This window comes from Ailuropoda melanoleuca, chromosome 1 (genome assembly GCF_002007445.2).
Source record: "Ailuropoda melanoleuca isolate Jingjing chromosome 1, ASM200744v2, whole genome shotgun sequence".
Classification (NCBI taxonomy): Eukaryota; Metazoa; Chordata; class Mammalia; order Carnivora; family Ursidae; genus Ailuropoda; species Ailuropoda melanoleuca.
The window spans coordinates 176,623,217-176,648,684 of record NC_048218.1 but is presented as its reverse complement, the minus strand read 5'-3'; the positions used below and the strand labels follow the sequence as shown (position 1 = coordinate 176,648,684).

At 36.3% G+C, this 25,468-nt stretch overlaps 1 protein-coding gene and 1 long non-coding RNA gene across 2 annotated transcripts in view; one reads left to right on the top strand and one right to left on the bottom strand.

The window, feature by feature from the left end:
* BMT2 (base methyltransferase of 25S rRNA 2 homolog) overlaps positions 1 to 13,904 on the top strand; it is a 93,003-nt gene extending 79,099 nt beyond the window's left edge. The window contains exon 4 of the mRNA XM_034645096.1: positions 10,641 to 13,904. Coding sequence (XP_034500987.1) covers positions 10,641 to 11,334 — 694 coding nt within the window. The 3' untranslated portion in view covers positions 11,335 to 13,904. The remainder of the gene's footprint in view (positions 1 to 10,640) is intronic.
* Positions 13,905 to 22,130: 8,226 nt separating this feature from the next.
* LOC109488974 overlaps positions 22,131 to 25,468 on the bottom strand; it is a 72,828-nt gene continuing 69,490 nt past the window's right edge. The window contains exon 4 of the long non-coding RNA XR_002141884.2: positions 22,131 to 22,172. This is a non-coding gene — a long non-coding RNA (uncharacterized LOC109488974). The remainder of the gene's footprint in view (positions 22,173 to 25,468) is intronic.

Below are 25,468 nucleotides of genomic sequence, written 5' to 3'. Positions count from 1 at the left end.
AAAAAAAAAAAAAAACAAATAATCCAGTCAAGAAATGGGCAGAAGACATGAACAGACATTTCTCCAAAGAAGACATAAAAACAGCCAAAAAAACACATGAAAAAATGCTCAACATCACTCAGCATCAGGGAAATACAAATCAAAACCGTNAGGAACAAAGTGGAACTGCAGAAACAGAAAATAATGATCAAAATGGAAATAAGCACATACCTATCAATAATTACTTTAACTATAAATGCATGAACTTCTTCAATAAAAAACACAATTTGTTGAATGGATAAAATAAACAAGATCCATCTATAGGCTACCTGACTCACTACAGATGTAAGGGGAAACAGACAAAAAGTGAAGGGTTGGAAAAAAGATATTCTATGCAAATGAAATCCAGAGGAATGCTGGAATAGCTATACTTTTATCAGACAACAGACTTTAAAGCAAAGATTGTAATAAGAGACAAAAAAGGTTATCAAAAATGATAAATGGGTCAATCCAATGAGAAAATACATTTGTAAATATGCATTCAACATAAGAGCATCTAAATATATAAGGCAAATATATATTTAGATCAAAAGGGAGAAATAGCAATACAATAATCATAGGGGATTTTAGTACCCCACTTACATCAACAGATACCCCACTGACCTTAAATGACTCATNGGGGATTTTAGTACCCCACTTACATCAACAGATATCCCACTGACCTTAAATGACTCATTAGACCAGATGGACTTAATATTTTCAGAACACTTCCTCCAAAACAACAGAAGGCACCTTCTTCTCAAATCAAAGTGCGGCATTTTCCAAGACAGATCATATGTCATGGAAATACTTGTATTATACTTAAGAGGATTAAATTATCAACTACCTTTTCTAACCACAGTGGTATGAAAAGAGACATTAATTACACAAAACTAGAAATTTACACATGTGGAGATTAAACATGCTATTAACCAGTGGGTCAAAGAAGAAATCAAAAGAGAAATAAAAATACTTTGGGACAAATGAAAATACAAATGGAACACACCAAAATATATGGGATGCAGGAAAAGCAATTTTAAGAGGGAAGTTCGTAGCCTTAAATGTCTACCTCAAGAAACAAGGAAAGTTTCAAACAACCTAACTACACCTCAAGGACCTAGGTAAAGTACAAAAGAAGTCCAAAAATAGAAAGAAGGAAATAAAGATCAGAGCAGATGTAAATGAAATAGAGACTAAAAAGACAAATAGAAAAAATGAATGAAACTAAAACCTGGTTTTAGGAAAAGACAGACAAAATTGACAAACCTTTAGCTTAGCTATACTCACCAAGAAAAAGAGAGGATTCAAATAAAATCCAGAATGAAACAGCAGATGTTAGAACTGATGCCACAGAAATACAAAGGATCATAAGAGGCTATGATAAACAATTGTATGCTAACAAATTGGACAACTTACAAAAAATAAATACATTCCTAGAAACATACAACCTACCAAGACTGAATTAAGATGAAATAGAAAATCTGAACAGACTGGCTACAAGTAAGTGGATTAAATCAGTAATCAAAAACCTACCAACATGAAAGACCTAAATGTGAGGGAGGATTGCATCAAAATCCTAGAGGACAACACAGGCAGCAACCTCTGTGACCTTGGCTGCAGCAACTTCTTGCTAGATGTGTTTTCAAAGGCAAGGAAACAAAAGCAAAAATGAACTATTGGGACTTCCTCAACATAAAAAGCTTTTGCACAGCAAAGGAAACATGGACAAAACCGTAAAACAACCAACAGGATGGGAGAAGATATTTGCGAATGTCTTATAAGATAAAGGGCTAGTATCCAAAATTTATAAAGAACTCATCAAACTCAACACCCTAAAAAAAAAAAAAAAAACAAATAATCCAGTCAAGAAATGGGCAGAAGACATGAACAGACATTTCTCCAAAGAAGACATAAAAACAGCCAAAAAAACACATGAAAAAATGCTCAACATCACTCAGCATCAGGGAAATACAAATCAAAACCGTGATGAGATACCACCTCACACCAGGTGCAGAATGGCTAAAATTAACAAGTTGGAAAACAACAGATGTTGGTTAGGATGCAGAGAAAGGGGAACCTTCTTAAATGTCGGTGGGAATGCAAACTGGTGCAGCCACTCTGGAAAACAGTACGAAGTTTCATCAAAACCCTACGACCCAGCAATTGCTCCTCTAGGTACTCATCCAAAGGATACAAACATAGTGATTTGAAAGGGCACCTGCACCCCATTGTTTATAGCAGCAGTGTCTACCATAGCCAAACTGTAAGAGCCCAGATGTCCATCGACAGATGAATGGAAAAAGATGTGGTATAAACAATGGAATATTACTTAGCCATCCAAAAGAATGGAATCTTGCTATTTACAATGATGTGGATGCAGCTAGAGGATATTATGCTAAGTGAAGTAAGTCAGAGAAAGACAACTATATGATTTCACTCATGTGGAAATTAAGAAATAAAACAGATGAGCATGGGGGAAGGGAAGGTAAAATAAGATGAAATCAGAGAGGAAGACAAACCATAATAGACTCTCAACTAGGAAACAAACTGAGGGTTGCTGGAGGGGGAGGTGGGTGAGGGATGGGGTAACTGGGTGATGGGCATTAAGGACAACACTTGATAAAATGAGCAGTGGGTGTTCTATGCAACTGATGAATCACTAAACTCTGCCTCTGAAACTAGTAATAGTTATAACTATTATTGATTTTAAATTTTTAAAAATGAATGCTAAAAAAAGAAATACCTTCCAACAAATAAAAATCCTCCTCAAACTCTTCCAAAAATTAGAAGAGTTTTGGAAACTCTTCCAAACTCATTTTATAAGGGAAGCATTACCCTGATACCAAAACCAGACAAGGATGCCAAAAGAAGAAAAATTACGGGAACAATATCCCTAATACGTAGATACAAAAAACCCCAACAAAATATAACCATACTGAATTCAGTAGTATATTAAAAGAATCATACACAATGATCAAGTGGGATTTATTCCAGGGATGCAAGGATGGTTGAACATCCCACACATCAATAAATATGATATACTATCTCAACAAAGGATAAAAATCTTATCTTGATAGATATGGACAAGCATTTAACAAAATACAACATCCATTTATGATAAAAACTCTCAACAAAGTGGTTATGGAGGGAACCTACCTCAACATAGTAGAAAGGCTAATATGACAAACCCACAGCTAACATCATATTCAACTATGAAAAGCTTTTCAGTTTTTCTGCTAAGATCAGGAAGGAGACAAGGATGCCCATTCTCTCCACTATTACTCATTCAGTACTGGATAGTTACTGCCAGAGCAATTAAGCAAGAAAAGGAAATAAGAAGCATCCAAATTGGAAAGAAAGAAGTAAAGCTGGCACTATTTGCAGATAACATGATACTATATATAAAAATCCTTAGGATTCAAATCAGGAAACTGTTAGAATAAAGAAATCCAGTAAAGTTGCAAGATAAAAAAATCAACACAAAAATCCATTGTATTTTTATACACTAATAATGAAATATCGGAAAAAGAAATTAAGGAACAATTCCATTTACAGTTGTGTCAAAAAGAATAAACTACCCAGGAATAACTCTAACCAAGTAGGTGAAAGACTTGTGTATTGAAAACAACAATACAATAAAAGAAACTGAAGATAAAAATAAATGGCAAGATAATCTGTGCTCATAGAGTCAGAGGATGTTAAATATCCAGACTACCCAAACCAATACACAGATTCAGTGCAATCCCTATCACAGTTGCAGTGTCATTTTTCAGAGAAACAGAACAGTCCTAAAACTTAATTGGAATCATCGAAGACCCCCGAATACTGAAAGCAGTCTTGGGAAAGAAGAATGAAACTGGAGGCATCACACTCCCTGATTTCAAACTATGTTACAAAGGTATAGTAATTAAAACACCATGATACTGGTATTAAAACCTACACAGAACAAATAGCCTAGAAATAAACCCATGTATCTATGGTCAATTAATTTACAACAAAGGAGCAGAGAATAGACAGAGGAAAAAGGATAGTCTCTTCAATAAATAGTGCTGGGAAAATTGGACATCACATGAAAGGAATGAAACTGGACCATTACACACCAAAACTAAAAATGGATTGAAGACTTGAACATGGACTGGAAGCCATAAAACTCCTGAGAAGACATAGAGTGTAAGCACCTTAATATCAGTCATGGTGATATTTTAAATCTGACTACCCAAACCAAAGGCAACAAAAGCAAAAAATAAACAGGGGAGACTACATCAAACTAAAAAGCTTCTGCAAAGGAAACCAGCAACAGTATGAAAAGGCAAGCTACCAAACGGGAGAAAATATCTGCAAATTATTTTACATCTGATAAGGGACTACTATCTAAAATATATTTTTAAACTCACAATTCAGTAGCAAAGAAACATAGTCTAATTTAAAACTGGGCAGAAGATACGAATAGACATTTTTTCCAAAGACAACATACAGATGGCCAAAGAGATTCATGAAAGTATGCTCTATACAGTTAATTATCAGGGAAATGCAAGTAGAACCACAGTAAGATACCACCTTTTACCTGTCAAAATGGCAGTTATCAAAGAAAAGTATTGCTGAGGATGTGGAGAAAAGGGAACACTTGCGCACTGTAGGTGGGAATGTAAATTTAGTGTAGCCGTTACGAAAAACAGGTTTTCTCAAAAAATTAAAAATGAAGCTACCATTCAATCCATCAATTCCACATCTGGGTATTTATCCAAAGAAAATGAAAACACTAACTTGAAAAGATATGCACCCCAGTGTTCACGCTACATTGTTTACAGTAGCCAGGATATGGAAACAACCTATGTGTCATTGATGAATGAATGGATAAAGATGTGGTGTGTACATATATAATGGAGTATTATTTGTCCATAAAAATGAATGAAATGAGTCAAAGACAAATATCATACACTATTTTATATGTGGTATCTAAAGAAATATAAATCTTTTTTAAACCAAACTCAAATACAGAGAACAGATTGATAGTTGTCAGGGGGAGTGCAAAGAAATGGGTGAATTGTTTTTGTTTAAGTTTAAAATAATGGACTAAGCCATTCATTTAAAAGGCAGTGATTGTCAGATTGGGGGAAAAAATAACAGTCACCAAGTATCGGCTGCCTTTAAGAAATGCACTTCAATTGTAAACATACAAATAGATTAAGAGCAAGAAGCTAGACAAAAAGAAAGTTGGTTGTGGCTACATTATGATCAAAGTAAACGACAGCAAAGAAAATTATCAGCAAAAAGATGATTATTTCAAAATAATAAAAAGGTCAATTTATCAAGAGTACAAAATAATCCTAAACATACATGCATCTATAAACAGCTTAAATACATAAACCAAACACTTATGAAAAAGTAGCAAGGAAGGGGCACCTGGGTGGCACAGCGGTTGAGCCTCTGCCTTTGGCTCAGGGCGTGATCCCGGCGTTATGGGATCGAGCCCCACATCAGGCTCTTCCGCTGTGAGCCTGCTTCTTCCTCTCCCACTCCCCCTGCTTGTGTTCCCTCTCTCGCTGGCTGTCTCTGTCTCTGTTGAATAAATAAATAAATTCTTTAAAAAAAAAAAAAAGAAAAGAAAAAGTAGCAAGGAGAAGTAGACATATTTTTCATGTATTAGAGAAAGAGAGAGCACGCATGAGCATGGAGAGGGAGGGGCAGAGAGAGAGGGACAAGCAGACTCCCCACTGAGCAAGGAGCCCAGTGCGGGGCTCAATCCCAGGACCCCGAGATCATGACCTGAGCTGAAGGCAGACGCTTAACCGACTGAGCCACCCAGGCANTCTTTAAAAAAAAAAAAAAGAAAAGAAAAAGTAGCAAGGAGAAGTAGACATATTTTTCATGTATTAGAGAAAGAGAGAGCACGCATGAGCATGGAGAGGGAGGGGCAGAGAGAGAGGGACAAGCAGACTCCCCACTGAGCAAGGAGCCCAGTGCGGGGCTCAATCCCAGGACCCCGAGATCATGACCTGAGCTGAAGGCAGACGCTTAACCGACTGAGCCACCCAGGCACCCTGACATTTATAAAATTTATAGTCGGAGATTTTAAAACCCCTCTCCCAATAATTGATACAACAATTAGAGTGTCAAAGAAGAACTCATCAGGGAAATTAGACCATATTTTGGAATGAAAAGTAAAAGAGACTGAAATGTGTAGGATGACACTAAATCGCTACTTAGGGGAAATTATAGCCCTGACCACCTTTATTAGAAAATAATAAAGGTTCGAAGCAATGACAAAGTTCCAAACAGACAAAAAAGGCACACTAAATTCAAAGTACAAGAAAGAAAAAAAGAATCAGAGTAGAAATCAATGAAATAGAAAACTTTGAGGAAAAACAGCTTGGAAAACTGATAAAAGCAAAAGCTAGTTCTTTGAGAAGTTAAAATTGATTAACCACCAGTCATACTGATTAAGAAAGAGGAAGAAGTGGTATCATTACTGATTTTACCAATATCAAGAGGATAAAAAGAAATCTTGTGAACAGATTTATCCCAATAAATTCCACAACTTAAATGAAATGGACAAATACCTTGGACACCATCACAGGGTAATCATGAAGAAATAGATAACCTTAATGGCCCTAAATGTATTATAGAAATTTGAATTGAGAGTTACAAATTTTTCCAGAAAGAAAATTTCAGGCCCAGATAGTTTCATTGGTAAAATTGACTAAACTGTTGTGCCTGCGTGGCTCTGTCAGTTAAGCATCCAACTCTTGACTTCAGCTCAGGTCATGATCTCAGGGTAATGAGATTGAGCCCCACATTGGAATCCGTGCTCAGCATGGATTTTGCTTCTCCCTCTCCCTATGGTCCTCCCCCCAACACATGCTTGCTTGCTCACTCTCTCAAATAAATAAAATCTAAAACAAAAGAAAATTGACTAAACTGTTAAGAAATAATACTAATTATAGACAAACTCTTTCATAAAATTGAAATGGATAGAACACTGCCTTCTTACTCTCTTAGGCCATTACCTGATACCAAACCAGAGACCTTCTTGAACAATATAACATATCCCTCATGAACATACACGCAAATGTCCTATACAAAATTTTAGCATATTGAATGCAATAATATTTCAAAACAGGTTACATCATGGCTGTTTGGTTTGCAAGATTGGTTTAATTTCAGAAAACAATTTTTTCATCTCTAGCACGCTGAAGAGGATAATCTCTCAATAGGCATAGGAAAAACATTTGATAAAAATCCATTCTTTCCTTATGAAAACACTCAGAAGGAACTGAACTGAATTTCTTCAACCTAGTAAAGGCTGTAATGAAAAACCTACAGCTAACATCATACTTAAAAGAAAAATGTTTTCCCCACTAGAACAAGAGTATCCCCTACTCAACACTTCTATTCAGCATTCCCTGTAAGTCGTAGCCAGTGCAATAGAGCCAGGAAAGAAGCAGTAATAGGCATCAGGATTGGAAAGAACTAGAACTGTCTTTATTCACACATTACATTGATCATCCATTAGATTATTCCTTGGAATCTACAGAGAAGCTACTAGAATAAATGAGTTTAGCAGGGTTGCAAGATGTAAGATCAATATACAAGAGTCAACTGGTATGTTTATACACACACACCACAATCAACTAGAAATTAAAAACAGTACCATCAAAAATATGAAATATTTAATATATAAACATGAAATATCTATTTCACATAAATCTGATAAAAGATGGGAGAAAGCCTGCATATTGAAAACTGTAAATTATTGACAGAAATTAAAGAAGACCTAGATACATAGAGACACACCATGTTTATTCATGGAGGAACTCAATATTGTTAATACATCAGTTTTCCCAAAATTTATCTATAGATTCAAGGCAATCCTGATCAAAATCCTAGCAGTTTTGTAGAAGTTGAAAAACTTACTCTAAAATTTATGAGGAAATTTAAAAGGACAGTGTTTGAGTAATACTACCTCATTTCAAGATTTATTTTAAAGCTACAGTAATCAAAACACTGTAGTTTTGGTGTCAGGAATATCAGTGAAATACAAGAGAGGGTCCACAAATAGGGCCAAATTTATGGACTACTTATATTCAACCCAGATGGAAAAAATGGTCTTTTCAACAAATGGTGGTTGGAACAACTGGATATCCATATACAAAAGAAAAAACTTTAGTCCATACCTCACACCGTATACAAAAATGAACTCGAAATAGATTATAAACCTAAATGTAAAACAAGGCTATAAAACTTCCAGAAGAAAACATTGAAGAAAACCTTAACAACATTGGATCAGGAAAAAATTTCTTAGGTATGACACCAAAAGCAGTCCATTAAGCAATACATTGATAAATTGGTCTTTCATCAAAATGAAAAACTGTTAAGAGAAAGACAAGCCAGAATCTGGAAGTACTTTAAAGTCCTACATCTAATTAAGGATTTGTATCCAGAATAATGAATTCTCAAAACTCAGTAAGAAAACAGTGTTTTCTAAGGTAAAGCAGCCTTTTAAGTGAGCAAAAGATTTAAACAGACACTTGAGCAAAGAAGATACCCAGATAGCAAGTAAGATAAACATCACTACTCATTAGGAAGATGCAAATTAAAACCACAGTATACCACTCCACTCCTATATTATAATGACTAAAATTTAAAAGGCTGGCTACTATTGATGGGAATTTGGAGGAACTGAAATTCTTATACACTCGTGGTAGAAATGTGAAACTGTTTACTTTTGAAAACAGTTTTGGAGGTTTTTTTTTTTTAAAGTTAAACATGCACCTACTATATGATCCAGCTGCCCCTTTCTTGGATATTTACCCAAAAGAAATGAAGGCATATCCGTTGAAAGTCAAACAGAAATGTTCGTAGCAGCCCTGATGTGGGGCTCAATCCCATAACGCCGGGATCACGCCCTGAGCCGAAGGCAGACGCTTAACCGCTGTGCCACCCAGGCGCCCCAACTTTTGAAAACAGTTTTGGAGGTTTTTTTTTTTTTAAAGTTAAACATGCACCTACTATATGATCCAGCTGCCCCTTTCTTGGATATTTACCCAAAAGAAATGAAGGCATATCCGTTGAAAGTCAAACAGAAATGTTCGTAGCAGCTTGTTAGAATAGCCAAAAGTTAGAAACACCCCAGATGTTCATAAACAGATGTATGGATAAACTTAACTGTGATAAACTCTTAATACAGTTGGATACCTTATAGCAATTAAAAAGTTATAAACTAAAAAAAAGAAAAAAGAAAAAAAAGAATAAACTATCAATAGATGCAAAAGAGTGGATGAATCCCAAAATAACTGTATTGTGTGAAAGAAGCCAGGCAAATCAAGAATACATTATTCTGTCTTATTCCATTCATATAAAATTCTGTGAAATACAAACTTAATCTATAATGATAGAAATGACATGAATGATTGCCTAGTGGCCAGGAAGAACAGGAAGGGTACAAGGAAGGGATTAGAAAGGCTCAGGGAGGAAGCTTTTGGGGGTGTCAGATCTATCTATTAAATTGATTGTGGGAACGGTTTCATGAGTGTTTAAATGACAAAACTTACCAGTGAGTACCCTTTAAATATACTTGCTTGTACATCAGTATATTTCAGTAAAGTTATCTTAAGAGGGAAAAAAAGGGGGGGTGCCTGGGTGGCTCCATCAGTCAGGTGTCCGCCTCTTGGTTTCAGCTCAGGTCATGATCTCATGGATTACGAGATCACACCCTGTGTTGGGCTCCCTGCTCAACAGGAAGTCTTCTTGAAGATTCTGTCCCTCTGCCCCTCTTCCCACTTGCCTGCACTCTCTCAAATCCTAAAACAAAACCAAAAAAAGGTGGCGGGGAGCAAAGGGAAGGAGAAAAACATCTTTTTCTGTGTAATAGAACTTCACATATCACTTTCCCTAATAGATAGTCCACATGATTATGTAACCAGCTTGTCTACCTAGTAACCAGAATGAGGGAATAAAGTATTAGCCCTTATCATTGTTAGTTAATAACTATTATATTAAGAGAGCAACTAATTTTTATTTAACTTTAAAACTGTTTTATTCTGGATCATTTCCATGGAGTTGTAATAGTCAGCAAATTATGCACAGCTGTGTATTCACTTTGCTGTGGTAGTTCCCATGTCATCTACGTTGACTCTAATATGTAGTTTTAAGTATTAACTTTTTAATAGAGTAAATGTAATACTAAAATTTTTTTTAAGATGGTTCGAGCTAATGGTTTAAAGACACTTTTCATATCTTTAAAAAGTGTTGGTGCTCATATTTACAAATTTATAATGCCCCTTTCATTATCCTCTTTGATTCGTATTTCATGGTATTTCTTGTTTAAGGTTTTTATATTGGCCTGTCTTTGTTAACTGTAAATGTTGAAGTGAAAGTAAATATGACTAAGTTAAGATAAATCTTTCTAACAAACTCTTACCCAAATTAAATTGCAAATTGTCAGGCAGAAATATATATTTTTTAATGATGAGTAGAAATTCTCTGGGTTTGATTACTCTTCGAGATTTTAGTGAGTAAAAGTTCAGTCTGAATGTCTGTGCAGGTGGAATAATGTAGAAGGGAAAGAATCAAAATTAAATCTTGGAAAATGTAGAAATGCCGTGACAGAGTTTGGTGTAAAATCTGTGTAATAGTATGAAAATAATCTTCAGATTCTTACTATGCCTTGTTTTTCCCTTTCTGCAGAGTGTATATAAATGTGACTTCCTGAACTTGCAGCTTCAGCAGCCACTCCAGCTTGCACAGGATGCTATCGATGCCTTTTTGAAGCAGCTGAAAAACCCTATTGATTCTCTTCCTGGAGAACTTTTCCATGTGGTGGTTTTCTCTCTTCTCCTTTCTTATTTTCCATCACCTTACCAACGATGGATTTGCTGCAAGAAGGCCCATGAACTGTTAGTGTTAAATGGTTTATTGCTTATCATCACACCTGATTCCTCCCATCAGAACCGTCATGCTATGATGATGAAAAGCTGGAAGATTGCTATAGAATCTCTGGGCTTTAAACGCTTCAAGTATTCAAAATTTTCACATATGCATTTGATGGCATTTAGAAAAATCTCCCTAAAAACCACAAGTGACTTGGTTAGTAGGAACTACCCAGGGATGTTATATATTCCTCAAGATTTCAACAGTATAGAAGAGGAGGAATATTCTAACCCTTCCTGCTACGTTCGATCAGATATAGAAGATGAACAACTAGCATATGGTTTCGCCGAGCTCCCTGATGCTCCGTACGACTCAGATTCTGGGGAAAGTCAAGCCAGCTCTATCCCTTTCTATGAGCTAGAAGATCCCATATTACTTTTAAGTTAGTATCAATGTTAAAGGCCCTTTCAGTCCAGACTTCTAAACTAATTGCTTACACTAATCAGAAATACTAACATGAACTCAGTACTTAAAACCTGGGTTGCATAGAAGAAATGCAAAGGTTTACAGAGTTTGCTATTTTTTTCTACTTCTGGATTTTAAAATTTATTCTTATATAGAAAGCTTAAAGTTTCATGCAAAGTGACTCCTGTCATAGCAGAAACCACTGTTACTTTAGCATTTAGCACTAAGATATCATAGAAAGGTACCTTTTTTCTTTAGTGCTATTGTGAAAATGAAGCATAACTTGCTATGTATTTTCCTTTTTTAATCTTTTCAGTGTTGACTTTAAACCATTGCAATGAGAAAGATATGTAGAAAGCTGTAGCTTGCACTTTGATGACTCACAAGTTAAATGTTAAAACAGAGATAGATTGGTTTAGTTGTTTTGTGATGCACTTATTTTCTTTTCTAGCTAAATTCTTACCTGTTACAGAAAGCCATTTTCTGTTCAGTTTTGACTGATGATCCAGCATTTCCTCAACTTTTTGGAATTGATCTTTTTCTTTTTTGCTCATTTGGCAGCATCAGACATTTGGGGAAAGAATTCCCCCAAGTATGTATTCTAATTTCATTAGTACAGTACAATAAACACCATTGCCAAAGTAGAATGTTCATATCTTTCATATTGATTTAGGCCTTGGTGTTAAGTATATTTAACTGTGAGAGTTCACTCTTACCTTTTTTAAATTTAAGTTTCATTTACAAAATTTTCTATTTAAGCAAGAACAATACTCGATCCTGACCTGAAACACCTTTGTGAAAGGGTTTGCACTTGTAAGAGTTTATGTTCTGTCTAGACCAACCTTGTTAGGGTCCTCACCTTTCCATTAAGGAGGTGTGCTGCACTACAAGTCTGGAATTATATAGAAAAATTTTAAATTAACCCTCTGCTAGCCATCTCATAAAATGGTTTTGACCTTTCGGTATTCTAATCTCTATCAAAATTCTAGCAGGAAATTTTCTTTGAATATATAAACCATTAGTTGGCTGTGGGAATTTTCCCTTTCCACATTGATAAATGACTTTCTGTGTTTCTGAATCAGAAGCAAATGATTAAGGAGAAAAATATGTCCAAACAAGACAAGATTAGTTTAAGTAGCTAAGAACATTTGGTCCACATTGTCTTGTCAGCCAGCAATTGTCATGTAAACTGTCATTTTTAAGAGTGCCACTGTGTGGATTTTTTTTCAAGTGGTTATTACATTAAAATTACCTCATACTGAGGTTTTTGCACTGAAATATCACAGTTTCAGAATTCATGGTTAATGTTGTGTGTGTGCGCGCGTGTGTGTGTGTGCGTGTATTTTTAAAGGAAACTTGCATTTTCAATAGTTGATCCTAAATTTCATAAACTGCACCTCTTTGCTCTGGTAAAACTGATGTTTTTGTGCTTATTGTGAGTTGCTGTAGTTAACTTCAAACGTCAAATTTTATTTAGAAAAGCAAAATTACCCTTTAAGATATCAATGTTTGGGAATATATACCCAATATTTCAAATTAAATTTCACATTCTAAATTAATGAAAGTAACAGGACTGTAATTAACCTAAAAAGTCAGTTGAATGAATGCAATAAATACTGGTTGCTCAAATATGCCAAAAGTAACTTGAAATGTTTCATTTACTTTCAATAGCTTCAGAGCCCTTAATAATTAAGACTGACTTTTCTTTCCAATTAAGCACTACAGGTCACATCTTTATCTCCCCCAAAAGAAGGGGAAAAAAACTCCACTGTGTTCAGGTAACAGAACTGTGTTTTGGTAGTACCTCTTTTATCCATACTGCCGGTTTCCTTTGATTTGGCTAAATACCATCTTAAGGGCAAAAAAAACAATGTATCTAATTAAAGCGCTTTGAAAGTAAATGAAAACCATGCTTTTGAGAGGCTGATGTAAGTATGACCTTGGAGTCAGCCTTTGTGTTACAGCTAACATGTTGGTGCTATAAATTCTTCTGATTGTTTACAGATGTTGATTCTGCTTATGCTCCAAAGTGTGCATGATGTATTTTAAGTAGTACTTTAAAGGAAAGTCTCTTTATAAAACCTACTCCCACTTAGTATAAATTTGTTTGGATTTGTTACTGTAAATTCAGCTTCAAATTAGGTTGGTACAGGATTTAAACTAATACATATTCCACCAAAGCCAGTTTAACATTTAAGTGTTAAAATAGCAGTCCTGTGGCTTGGTGCCAAATTATATATGTAATGACAAGAGAAGTTAACAGAGCCTTCTAATATTGAATGGGTACTCTTGAGAATGATTTCCTTTGGATATAAATAAGTTTTAAGGGGTCTCGTGTCTCAGAACAGGATTCTCCAAAATAATTTGGGGTTTCAAAAATAAATGATCATTTAGTTAGATTCTTCAGGATCATGACTAGATCAAAAGTGGTTTATATCATAGTTGCCAAATGGTGGGAGATAGCATACCTGAAAATGTATGTTTGTGTTTGTTGTATTTTTTCACATTTTGTGAACAAAGCACATTTATTAAAAATTTTAAATTTTCTAATATTCATTGTCTATTACTTATAACCTGAAAGTTCTGTGCTCTTTGACTTCTAAGTGATTTCAAATTTGGGAAGCAGTTTAGAATTTGAATGACATACAGAATTTTCAAGCCAATTCACCCAAATTCTTTAATTTCAGAAATTGATTCACCAAAATACAGAGAGCTCAAGTGACTACCACCATACTGTTATGTATCATCATGCTGTTTATCAAAGAAGCAGGGACAACAGCCCGCATAAATTCTAGTTCATTGTAGGTCTACTTTCCTTGAAAGTTACTTCTATCAGAGATAATTAAGTATTAATTATTTTACAGCACCAGATGGCCTTCTCATGATGTTGAACAGTTCTTTATCCATTGAACGAATGGTTGAACTTTTACCATATACAGTATGCTGGGGAAACATTAGGATTGGGGTGGTCACAGTCCCCTGCTTTCATGGAGCTGATGATCTAATGGAGAAGACAAGCATCCTACATAGAGTTAACATCTGATTGCCTACTGATCCTTACACCTTTGCCCCTGCTCAGGTCCCTTAATTTGTTGACCAAAAATGAAACAATGCAAAAAAGTTTTAAACACAACTGCTCAACAAATTACAAATACATTGTGGGTAAGAGGGATGTATTTGTTCATCTATAGATAAGTGCAAGCTACAAGCCAATTCTCTGATAGTAAAAGGCAGGTAAAAAAAAGGGGGGGGCGCCTGGGTGGCACAGTCGTTAAGCGTCTGCCTTCGGCTCAGGGCGTGATCCCAGCATTCCGGGATGGAGTCCCACATCGGGCTCCTCGGCTGGAAGCCTGCTTCTTCCTCTCCCTCTCACCTGCTGTGTTCCCTCTCTCGCTGGCTGTCTCTCTGTCACATAAATAAATAAAATCTTTATAAAAAAAAAGGGGGGGAATCAAGCTGTCGTTCCATTTTCCCATTTTTCAGAGCACGGTGCTAGAATGGTATTCCTCTTCAAGAATCCACACGCTAACATTTGGTTCCCTTTCGGTGTTACAAGTTGGTAGGTAATATCAAAGGTGGAAGACAAATTTTTCTTAACAAAAAATATATTTATTACGAAGAATGTATTATAAAAATTTGAGTTTAAAAAAAAACCCCAAATTGCAATATTCACCATAATGGTTCACAGAAATTTCATGTCTATGATCCACTGCCCACAAAAAGTTCCCCAAGATTATTAGTGGTAGCCTATATTACACAATACTCAATAAACAAAGAAGCTACAAAAGCTAATGATTTCATTAAGGACTTCTAAACATTATAAAAGGAGCGAAGCATTGGGTTTTCTAAGTCCTATTTTTCTTATTAGAGAAATTCATATCCCAACAATTGGAAAGACTATCTTAAACTTAGATTTGAATGCTTTATCATCCTAAATTTAAGAATGAGTTCAGTAGTTTAGTATGCCTTTTTCAACTAACAATCTCGTTACTTCTAGCACTGTTGAGTGGTAACTTTTGGTCAACATCAGCACTGTTCAAACTTATTTTGATTTGTTTAGCCATAACACTTTTGTCAATAGAAAGCTATTCTACTTTTTGCCATATAAAACATTTGTGATTGATTTCATTGTATGATTTTAGTAATCAGAAATATTGACTATATCACAGATTTTAATTTCTAAGATTGGGTCCATCAGTACCATGATGGAATGTATTTCTATGTTTTTTAAACTAAAGGAAAATCCAAAGGATTAGGTCATAGATACTGACTGTGGAATTGTTTCTTGAATTTGTCATAAAAAATGAAAAGGCTGTAAAACAAACTTGTTAATAATACTGGATTAGAATGCCCATGTAAACCATAAAAATGGTAGGGAGCATTGCTCAAAATATAAAACAATGCCAATAGTCTTCCTAAACCTAAGCCTTTTTTGCAGTTCTTTTAGGAGAAAAGCCAGGAGAATATACTTGCATACTTTTATTGCATTTATGTCTTGTCTATTAAAGGCAGTCACAACCAAGTAAATCAGTCAGTGATGTCCTGATAACATTCTATAGTTCTTCGAGCTGGCATGGGGAAAAGAGATAGCCAGAAGAAAAGGATTTGTGGGTACAGAGGTATTCTATATGAAGCTATTGTAGAGTCCACATTTAAGCCCTTTGTATTTGTTCCCTACACCCAGGAATCTTTTTTACAGCTAACTAATGCCAGACCTTAGCTATGCTTATTGCCTTGTATCCAAGAAAAAGGATACAAACATGGATGGCCATGGGCAGTATTAATTTAGTTCTTCACACTCTTGTTCTGTAACACATCCTTGTTCGGATGAGAGAATTTGTAGACACAGGTTAAATGTAGAAAGATGAAGTCAACAACAATAACAAAACAACAGTCTCCCAATTAACACAGGCCTTTTCACCAGGAATCCAAGAACTAACATGTTTCCCAAAGCCAAGCATGGATGAACCATTGCCTGGAAATAAGGTAGATGGGTGACTGCTGGAAAAAAAGAGGCAGGCAGACCAAATTCCTAGAGCCTCCCTGCAAGAAGAAATGCTTAAGGAAACAACCTAAGACAGAAAGAGGGGCTATGGCTTGACTATAAAAACACAACTTTGTTTTCTAAACTCACATTAGCACAGATTAATGTCCCAGAGAGGTTACTGTGCAAACAGTAAGGACCTGGGAATTTTAAGAAGAAACATTTTGATCAAGAGGAAATGTGATTGTTTGGAGCTTGTGTATCCAGAAGTATTACCAAGACAGGGGGACCCCAGTGGCATGGAGAATGGTGCCATTTGGAATGAGGAGCTATGGAATGTTAGTGAGGATGTCATAAATCATCTCTTTAATCTTGCTTGTGACTGAACACATACAAAAACTGCTAGTATCAATTTTATACTTCAAAAAGTCAAAAGTCCTTTTTAATGAACAAATGTTTTTCTCCCTAAAAGTTCAGTGTGAAGAAGCAACACCATTTTAACATCATTGGTGTAGAGATAGTATTCTAGACAAATATAGGGGAATAATACTACTTCTATAGATTAATTGCACTTTCCAAAGAATGTGAAGCATGAAATTCAGAAGAGCAAGTATAGACCTTGTAACGGGTCATTTTAGATTGTATACGGTATTACTTAAGAAATATACTGCGAGTTGTTTTTGAGTAATGATGAATCTTCACAGATCAACTAGGCCTTATGGTCTCTAAATAACCATGAGGATTATTTGTGAAATAGGTAATTCAAGTTAGGGATACAGTTTGGGGCAATGATTAAAAGCAAAGTTGTTTTTACCATTCACTCAACACTGACTCCTAAGTTGAGACCTAATTACTACACTATTACACTGGACTAGGTACTAGAAGGAATGGATGACTGCTGTGCTTTTCACGGCTGACAGTGTAACTTAAAAAAAAAAAAAAAAAAAACAGATGCATTAGCTTTAATATGAGGCAACAAAAACTTCAAAATTGCAGAACAGCACACTGCACTGCAGCATCCGGTGGTACATAGCAATGAAATCTGTTCACATGACTTTTTGGCATTATGTTCATAACCAATCTAGATGCAATTTATTCAAATATGGATATCCCTCATCATGCAAGTACCAGATGTCAATAATATTGCCCCTTCCCTCCTCTCCAAGTCAACCTCCAGCATGCTCTCCTCAACCTTCTATGATAAAGTCCTGGGGTAGGGGGAAGGGAACAAGCCTGTGCCCACCTTTGCACCAGCTAGCTAGTCCCTCTGCCTAGAATTTCCTCCTCTTATTTTGGATTTGTAGAAGTAGTTCGTTTTTGTTATTCAGGTCTTAGCTTACATGTCACCTCCCTAGGGAGTGCTTCCCAGTCCACATAATCAAGTAGTCTTCACATCACCGTAAAGTCTCTGCATAACAATTATCTGAAGTTTATCTTTTTCCTTGTCTATATGGCTAAGGCCCTCATCTGTTCTGTATCCTCAGCCTAGCAAAGTGCCTCGCAACAAAGTAGGTGATCGGTAAGTATAAACAAATTTACATATATTTATTATGAATAAATTCATTTTATAATCCAACTGAGATGACACAGGACTATGGCTGATACTTAGTTTAGGAATCTTGTGGGGTGGTCTGGTTTTGTTAGTTTATTAACATATTCTCAAAATTAGGATATAGGTCAATTTATACTTCAGAAAATTCTGAACTGGTTTGTAGAAAATGTCACTTAGATCAATACTAAGGGATTTGGAGCCATATAATTTTCCTCCCCTCTACTTACTTCTACCTGTTTAAATTTGTTCTATTTTAATCTCAGATCATACTTTCTCACCACATCTGTCAGTGCTATCCAATCCTTACCTCCCTCTCATTGCCAATAAAGAATTGAAGTTTGTACACAATCATTAGCTATGCTACATCTAAGGAAGATTCTGCTAGTTGACCTATTTGGTTCTACAAGAGAAGTAATGCTCCAGCAGTTTCTTAATTCATGTAAGGGATACATTATGCTAACCACTTTGCAGATAGGTTTCTACCACTAAACACTGAGATTTGGGGCAGATTTCTTCATAGGACCTGTTTCTTAATCCACAAAATTCATTTATAGGGTGACTGACAAGTTTACCAAGTTTCTGTAACGCAAACAACACAGTCTTGTCACATAGTATCATCAGCACACAGTTTCTATTATTTATTTTAGCAAATAGCCATTAATAGCCCTATTCCTCTTTTCTTAGTCCTATTCTGTGCCTTCCATGCACATTGACCATTTCATCTCCACCATTCACCACCAATTCAAAATCTGATATCCACTCCTTAGAATCTTACTAAGCAAGTTAAATATTGTTCAATTTTCTCATCTTCAATTTTCTCCCCTATGAATTCCCAGAAAATGACATAGAAGATACCCAATCCACTACAACCTACCCTGCAAGATTTCAATGGAAACTACAAAACAAACCTCAACACAAGATCGTCTTGTCTTTATAAGATGATTCATAAAGATGGGTAACCGCTTCTTCAGTATCTATTACTCACGGAAGAGTTTCCATAAATATAAAGCACAGCAGTTAATATGAAGTCGTTGTACAGGCTCACAGCCCTCAAGAGAGCTTCCTGGATGTAAAGAGCCGGGAGAAGCCAAAGAAAGAAGCCACTCGAGCCTGGTAGGTGGCAGTTTTAATAAGCAAAGGGAACTTATTACACAAGGCTTCTCTTGGGCAGCAGCAAGAGGAATGGATCCCTGCACCTGCTCATGAAATCTTAAAAGCTTATAAAAAGGCCTTAACTGGGTTCAGTCATGCATATCGTTCAGGTGTTCTCAACACCACATCATTATCTCAAGACTTTATCCTTGGAGCAGCCTGTGGGAGTGGGAAAGGCAAGCCGAACCCGCGTTCCAAGAACAGGGGAGGGTATGAGGAGCCTCCCAGCACCCAAATCCAGCACATTGGTCAACCGGCAGTCACATCTTTTCGATGACCTTCCCCAACAGGAGTATTACCAATTTATTTAAGACTAGGAAGAAATTAGGGTTATTTCATCATTAAGTGGGAAGAAAACCTTGAAACATAGTTCAGTTTCTAAAGGACTGCCTTCTCTAGCTCCACAAAAGCACACCCCACTATTGCTTGTATTACATTCCAAGTTATGAATATGACCCCATCCATGGGAAGACTTGTCTGAATCCACCAACTAACGTAGGACACCACAGAAGCCTTGAACAGAAGAACAGATGGGAGACTTAGTATAATAGCCTAGAAAATAAATAGCCTAGAAAATTACAAAACCAACAGAAAAGACACATTTTTGAAAAATACCATTCAGTTCTAAATAAAGTCCTTTCAATAGTCATAATAACAAGCATCATTTATTAAGCAACTATTATGTATTAGATACTATACTAAGCACTCTACAAACAATGCCTCATTTTCATTCTCTCAACAAGCCTACAAAGTACTATTATCACTAGGGTTCTAGCAAGGACAGTAAGTCTTTGAAATGTTAAGCAATTGTCTGAAGTTACAGAGTTAGAAAAGTGGCTTAGCCACTATGCAACTTGGGTCTGACTTCAAAGCTTATGTTCCATCCACCACATTGCCGGAGTTGCCTAATCAATGTGGCTGTCTGAAAAAATGAGTACATGTATTTGAAGCTAGTTTCATAAACAATGGGCACAAAATTGAGTAAAATATGCATATGTTAAGTGTTTGCGTTTCACTGTGCCAGGCATTCCTTTACATACTGAGCTCTGATACGCAGATAAATCAGATTATGCCTTCTAGAAGTTTCCTTCATTTAGTAAGATAAAATATTTACATGAAAATTATAAGACAAGGTAGAAAAAGGGATGTCACGAAGAAATTGAAAAGGGAGTCAAATATTTTCTCCTTTAAAAAGGCACGAGAGTGTTGCTCGGGTGAATCACTTGGTTGAGCGTCCAACTCTTGGTTTCAGCTCAAGTCACAATTTCACGGGTCAGGAGATCCAGCCCAGCTTAAGCTCCATGCACAGTAGGGCATCTGCTTGCAGATTCCCTCCCTCTGCCCCTCTCCCCCGATAAATAAATCTTTTTTTTTTAAAGCATAAACCCACAATATTATAGGTAAGTTTTATCAAACTCCTGTGACAAGTTTTTCTTCCTAAAATCTGTTCTAAAGCATTGAAAAAAATTTCAAAAAGGAAAAGGGTACTTTGAGCTATAATTGATTCGAATTTAGAGAGCACACAAAATTACAAGTTATACTAATTTTCTATTGCTGCTATAGCAAATTGCCACAAACTTACTAGCTTAAAAAAATACATTATCTTACAGTTTTGTAGGTCAGAACTCTGACAGGGGTCTCACTGGACTAAAGTCAAGGTGGTGTGTTCCTGCTGGAGGTTCCAAGGAAGAATCCATTTCCTTGCCATTTCCAGCCAGAGACTACCTGAACTCCTTGGCTCGTAGCGCTCTCCTTCTGTCTTTAGAACCAGCAATGTCAGATTAAGTCCTGCTCATATCATAGCTCTGAACCTCCTTCCACCACCAGCGTACCTCTCTCTGTGACTAACTGCAGCTGGGAAAGGTTTTCCCCTTTTAAGGCCTCGTGATTAGATCTGGCCAATGAGAATCCAGGATAATCACCCTATCAGAAGGTCTTTCACCTGAAGCACTTGTGCAAAGTTCCTTTTGCCAAGTGAAGTTGTTTGTTCACAGGGTTCCGTGAAATGGAAAATCTTTGGAAGGCCATTATTCTACCAACGTCACAGGCCATTTCAGCTATGAGTGCAAAACTAGTAAATAAAATACTGAGGAAAAAAACAATTAAAAGTTCTTTTTCTTCCAAGAATGAGTTCATGCAAGGAATAATGTAAGTCACTCTATCCACCAATTTGAGAGAGAAACCCTATGATCATCTGGCTGCTGAGAAAACCATTTATTAAATCCAATACCCCTTCATAAATAAGCTCTTAGATTAATAGAAGAAAGTCTTCTTAACATGACAAAAGAATTTACCAGAAGCCTATAGGAAACCTCATAATGAAGAAACACTAGAAGCCTTTCATTAAGGGCAAAAAGAGTAACAGTGATGTATGCACCATGTTGTACCATGACTATTCAACGTACAGATTTAATGTAGTAAAATGAGATAAATAAATGAGGTATAATACTGGAGAGGAAGAGATAAAGTTCATTATCCATACTAACCATTGACTAAAAAGTAGGAGAGAAATGACCAAAAAACTCGACTTAATAACAAAGTTTGGTAGGTTAGCTCTCCTATACATCATCAAAAACCCATTAGCAAATACCATGGAAACAAAATACCCCATTCACGGTTGCAAAAATAAACAGCACAAAAAACTATGACAAATACTTAGCAATAAACTAAACATAAAAAGATATATTGAGACGTATATCAAGAATATACCAAAACTGTACCAAAGAACATAAGACAATAGCTACAGACGCTGCCAGGTCCCTGACGGGAAGACTAAATTTCAGAGATAAGTCTGTGATTTGGGGAGACGCCAAGACTTGGAAAATGTCAAATCTCCCCCAAATTAATCAATAATCCACTTCAATCTCAATCAATTTCCAGATAAGATCTTTGTATTGATTTAATAAGCTGAAAAATTTCATATGAAACAGAAAAGGGAGAAGAAATTTTTAGAAAAAGAATAGAGAAGATATAAAAACACACAACCTTTACTAATATAAATAGTAAGGCATAGGTGCAAAAAGACTAACCGAGCAGAATAAAGAGTCAGAAACTCACCAGTGCACATGTAGATACTCAGTGCAGGACAAACGTGACATTTCAAATCAGCAAAGAAAGGGCGATTCAATTGTGCTGGTAATAGACAATTCAATAAATAACATGAATAAAAAAGAGCAACAGGTAACATAAGGAAAAACATAAAATGACAAGAAGCTCAACTTACTAGTAATGAGTAAAAAGAACAAATTAAAGCAATAAATACAATTTTTCACCCATCAGCCTAAGAGAAATAAAAAATGATAAAATGCACTATTGATAACAGGTATGGGCTTAAGAATATTCTCTTTCACTATTGGTAGAAATTTGTTATATTCAAAAAGTCTTTTTGGTGAATAATGCAGCAATATCAACATTCTGAATATGCACTTAATCCAGCAATTTCTAATCCATAAACATATCACAATGTTTGCAAACTTTACATATTCACTGAAGCATAGATCTAATAAAAAACTGGGACGTCTAAAAGACCTTCAAAAGAAAAAAAATAGCATGAAACTTAGTACATCCATCCCATACCGTTTAAAATTTTTAGGGGCGCCTGGGTGGCTCAGTTGGTTAAGCATCTGCCTTCCGCTCAGGTTATGATCCCGGGGTCCTGGGACTGAGCCCCACCTTTGGCTCCCTGATCAGCGGGGAGCCTGCTTCTGCCTCTGCCTCTCCTCCCCCCTGCTCATGCTTGCTCTCACACTCTCTATCTCTGCCTTTCTCTAATAAATAAAATCTTTAAAAAAATTTTTTTAAACCAAACCCCACAAGGATCTCTGTGTCCTGTCTTGAAAACATCTCCAAGATAATTGCTAAAAACAAAAAAACAAGTTGAATAACAGCAGAAGAAACATAACCGAACGAAAAACAAAATTACACATTTGTGGAAGAAGTCCTATTGACACATGGAAAGAGGATAAAACCAATGACTTACAAAACTTAGTAGGATTAAGAATGACCAAAGGGCAGCTTCCTAGGTGACCCTTCTCTCAGACTGTGATTCGGTAGGTCGGGGCTGAGGCACCGACACCTCCCTCTTTAACAAGCTCCCACATGATTTGAGTTAGAGAGTCTATGGCCAGCACCTTGAGAAATCCCGACTTAAAGAGATATAGTTTGATTATCAAAAAGTGATAGTATTTGCCTGAGCGACTTTGGCAAAGGACTGAAGGGAAACTTCTAAACTATACTACTCTGTATAATTTGTTTGCATTGTGTAAATTAGTATAGTTTGTACATTTTTTTAAAAAGATTTATTTTAGAGAGAGAAAGAGCACGAGTGGGAGGGGCAGAGGGAGAGGATCTCAAGCAGACTCCACCCTAAACGCCGAGCCTGCCGTCAGGCTAGATCTCACAACCCGGAGGTCACGACGAGAGCCAAAACCAAGAGTCGGTTGCTCAACCGACTGTGCTACACAGGTGCCCTAGTTTGTACATTTTAAAGCAATTAAAACAACAACAAGGAAAGGAAAATACAAAAAAGAAAGTGAGGTGTCTTTAGTCACCTCACATAAAAGCTATGAGAGTTCAAAGGAAGAAAATATTGGCACCTGGGCAATCAAGGAAAGTCCTAGAGGAAGTGTCGTTTAAAGTGAGCTTTGAAGGAAAAGCTAAGATTAGAACAAGGAAAACTAAGGGAGAAGTATTCTAGGTAGGGGAGTGAGATAAGAACACACAAGGGGAAATAAGGACTTTGAATTAGAAAATATTTCCATTTCATAGAATTTAGGGCACTGAAGAGAAATTGTTAGGAATTAAGAGTTTCATAGGTAAGGCAGTATTTTTGGAGAATCTTGGTTATCGGGCTAAAGATTTTGACTCTACAAATAGTCAAAAATCATGTAATAGACTAATATTCTAGGAGGGTTCATTGGATACCAGGATGCACTAAAGGGCAGAAACTGGAAGCTGGAGGCTATAGCCCTTTGCAAAAGAAATGAGCACAAATCGTGGCAGACACACGGAGACAGAGGCAGGAGGAGGCAGGGCTCTGAGTAGAGAATACACGAGGGAGAGGTGAGGAGAGAGGAGTTCGCTCTGAGAGGTTCTGCATTTAGGGAAGTATAAAATGTGGCCAGATTTCAGGAGAGCTTAAGGATAGGCTTGGGGTTTGGCAGCAGAGAAGTCAAAATTAACATTAAGATGTAGCTAAGGGCGGAGAGAAAGGGAAAGAGGACCCAAATGGACTTCAGAGAAAAATCTATTCGGGAGGTAGTAGGCCAGTTTTTAAAACAATTCAAACACAGCAAAGAAAAAGTAGTCAGAATGGAGGATGAGAAGTAGAACATGGGTCTTGGTCAAGCACACCACCGCCTCTCCACCACTACCCGCACTGGTCTGGAAATTTTAGTTTCATTTTTCTACTGGCTAGAAAAGTGGTTCCCAAACATTGCAGTTAATTAGAATCACCTGGGAATGAGGACGTTAAATTAACACTAGGATGGAGGGAGCAACCCTACAACTTATTATTCAGTAGGTTTTATGCGGCATCTCAAAATCTGTATATTTAAATAGTTCCCTTACAGTTCGGGGGCTGCTAAGCCAGATATAATTTGGGGTATAGTATGAAAGGAAAGGGAGCGAACACTGAAACCAAGTGAACCCACATAAATAAAGCGTAAATAACTTCCATAAAAATTGTTACACATTTCAAAGAAAACTATTATATTCTTAGGATATGTGGGAAAGTAATAATTGGAGGAGAAAGGCAAAGCTGAGCTATATTTCTTCACTTAAAAAAGTCAAAAGTTATTGTTTTGTCTTTGTTTTTACAATTAGATGTGACAAAGTTAAAAGAAAGGATGTTATATTTTCATATAATATATAACATAATATGATATATTCTATCCCCCTCCTTTTCCCCTGTTTCCTAACAAGGTTTCTGGCCCCATGCTAAGCTCGGGGTATTAATTAAGCAGCTTATCTGACAAATTAGAGAAGTGGAAAACTAAATGAAGCCCTGAAAGGCTATATTGATCTGTATAAAAATGAAAATGGCTTAGCAACTGACCCTACTCAGTGTTGGGCATTGTTCCAAATACTTGACATATATTAACTCATTTAATCCTCACCACAACCCCATGAATAAATACTACTTTCATTTTACACATGGGGCTAGTCAGAGTTTCAAACGTAACAAAATTCAGACAGTGGAGCTTGAGAGCAGTCTTAACCACTGCCTTGTACTGCTTCTCATAAGAAACACCAAGCGGCTAAGCCAAGGAGTGAGGCTGAGAGGACAAGAAACCAGCGCAACACTTGGGACAAGACATTTTGGAAAAGTGTATGGGGAAGAGAAAAATAAAAGGTATCAAATAAGTTCTCAGAAATTGAATTTATAAATGAAATATGCAAAGTGATAGAGGATACTTTTTAAACTACCA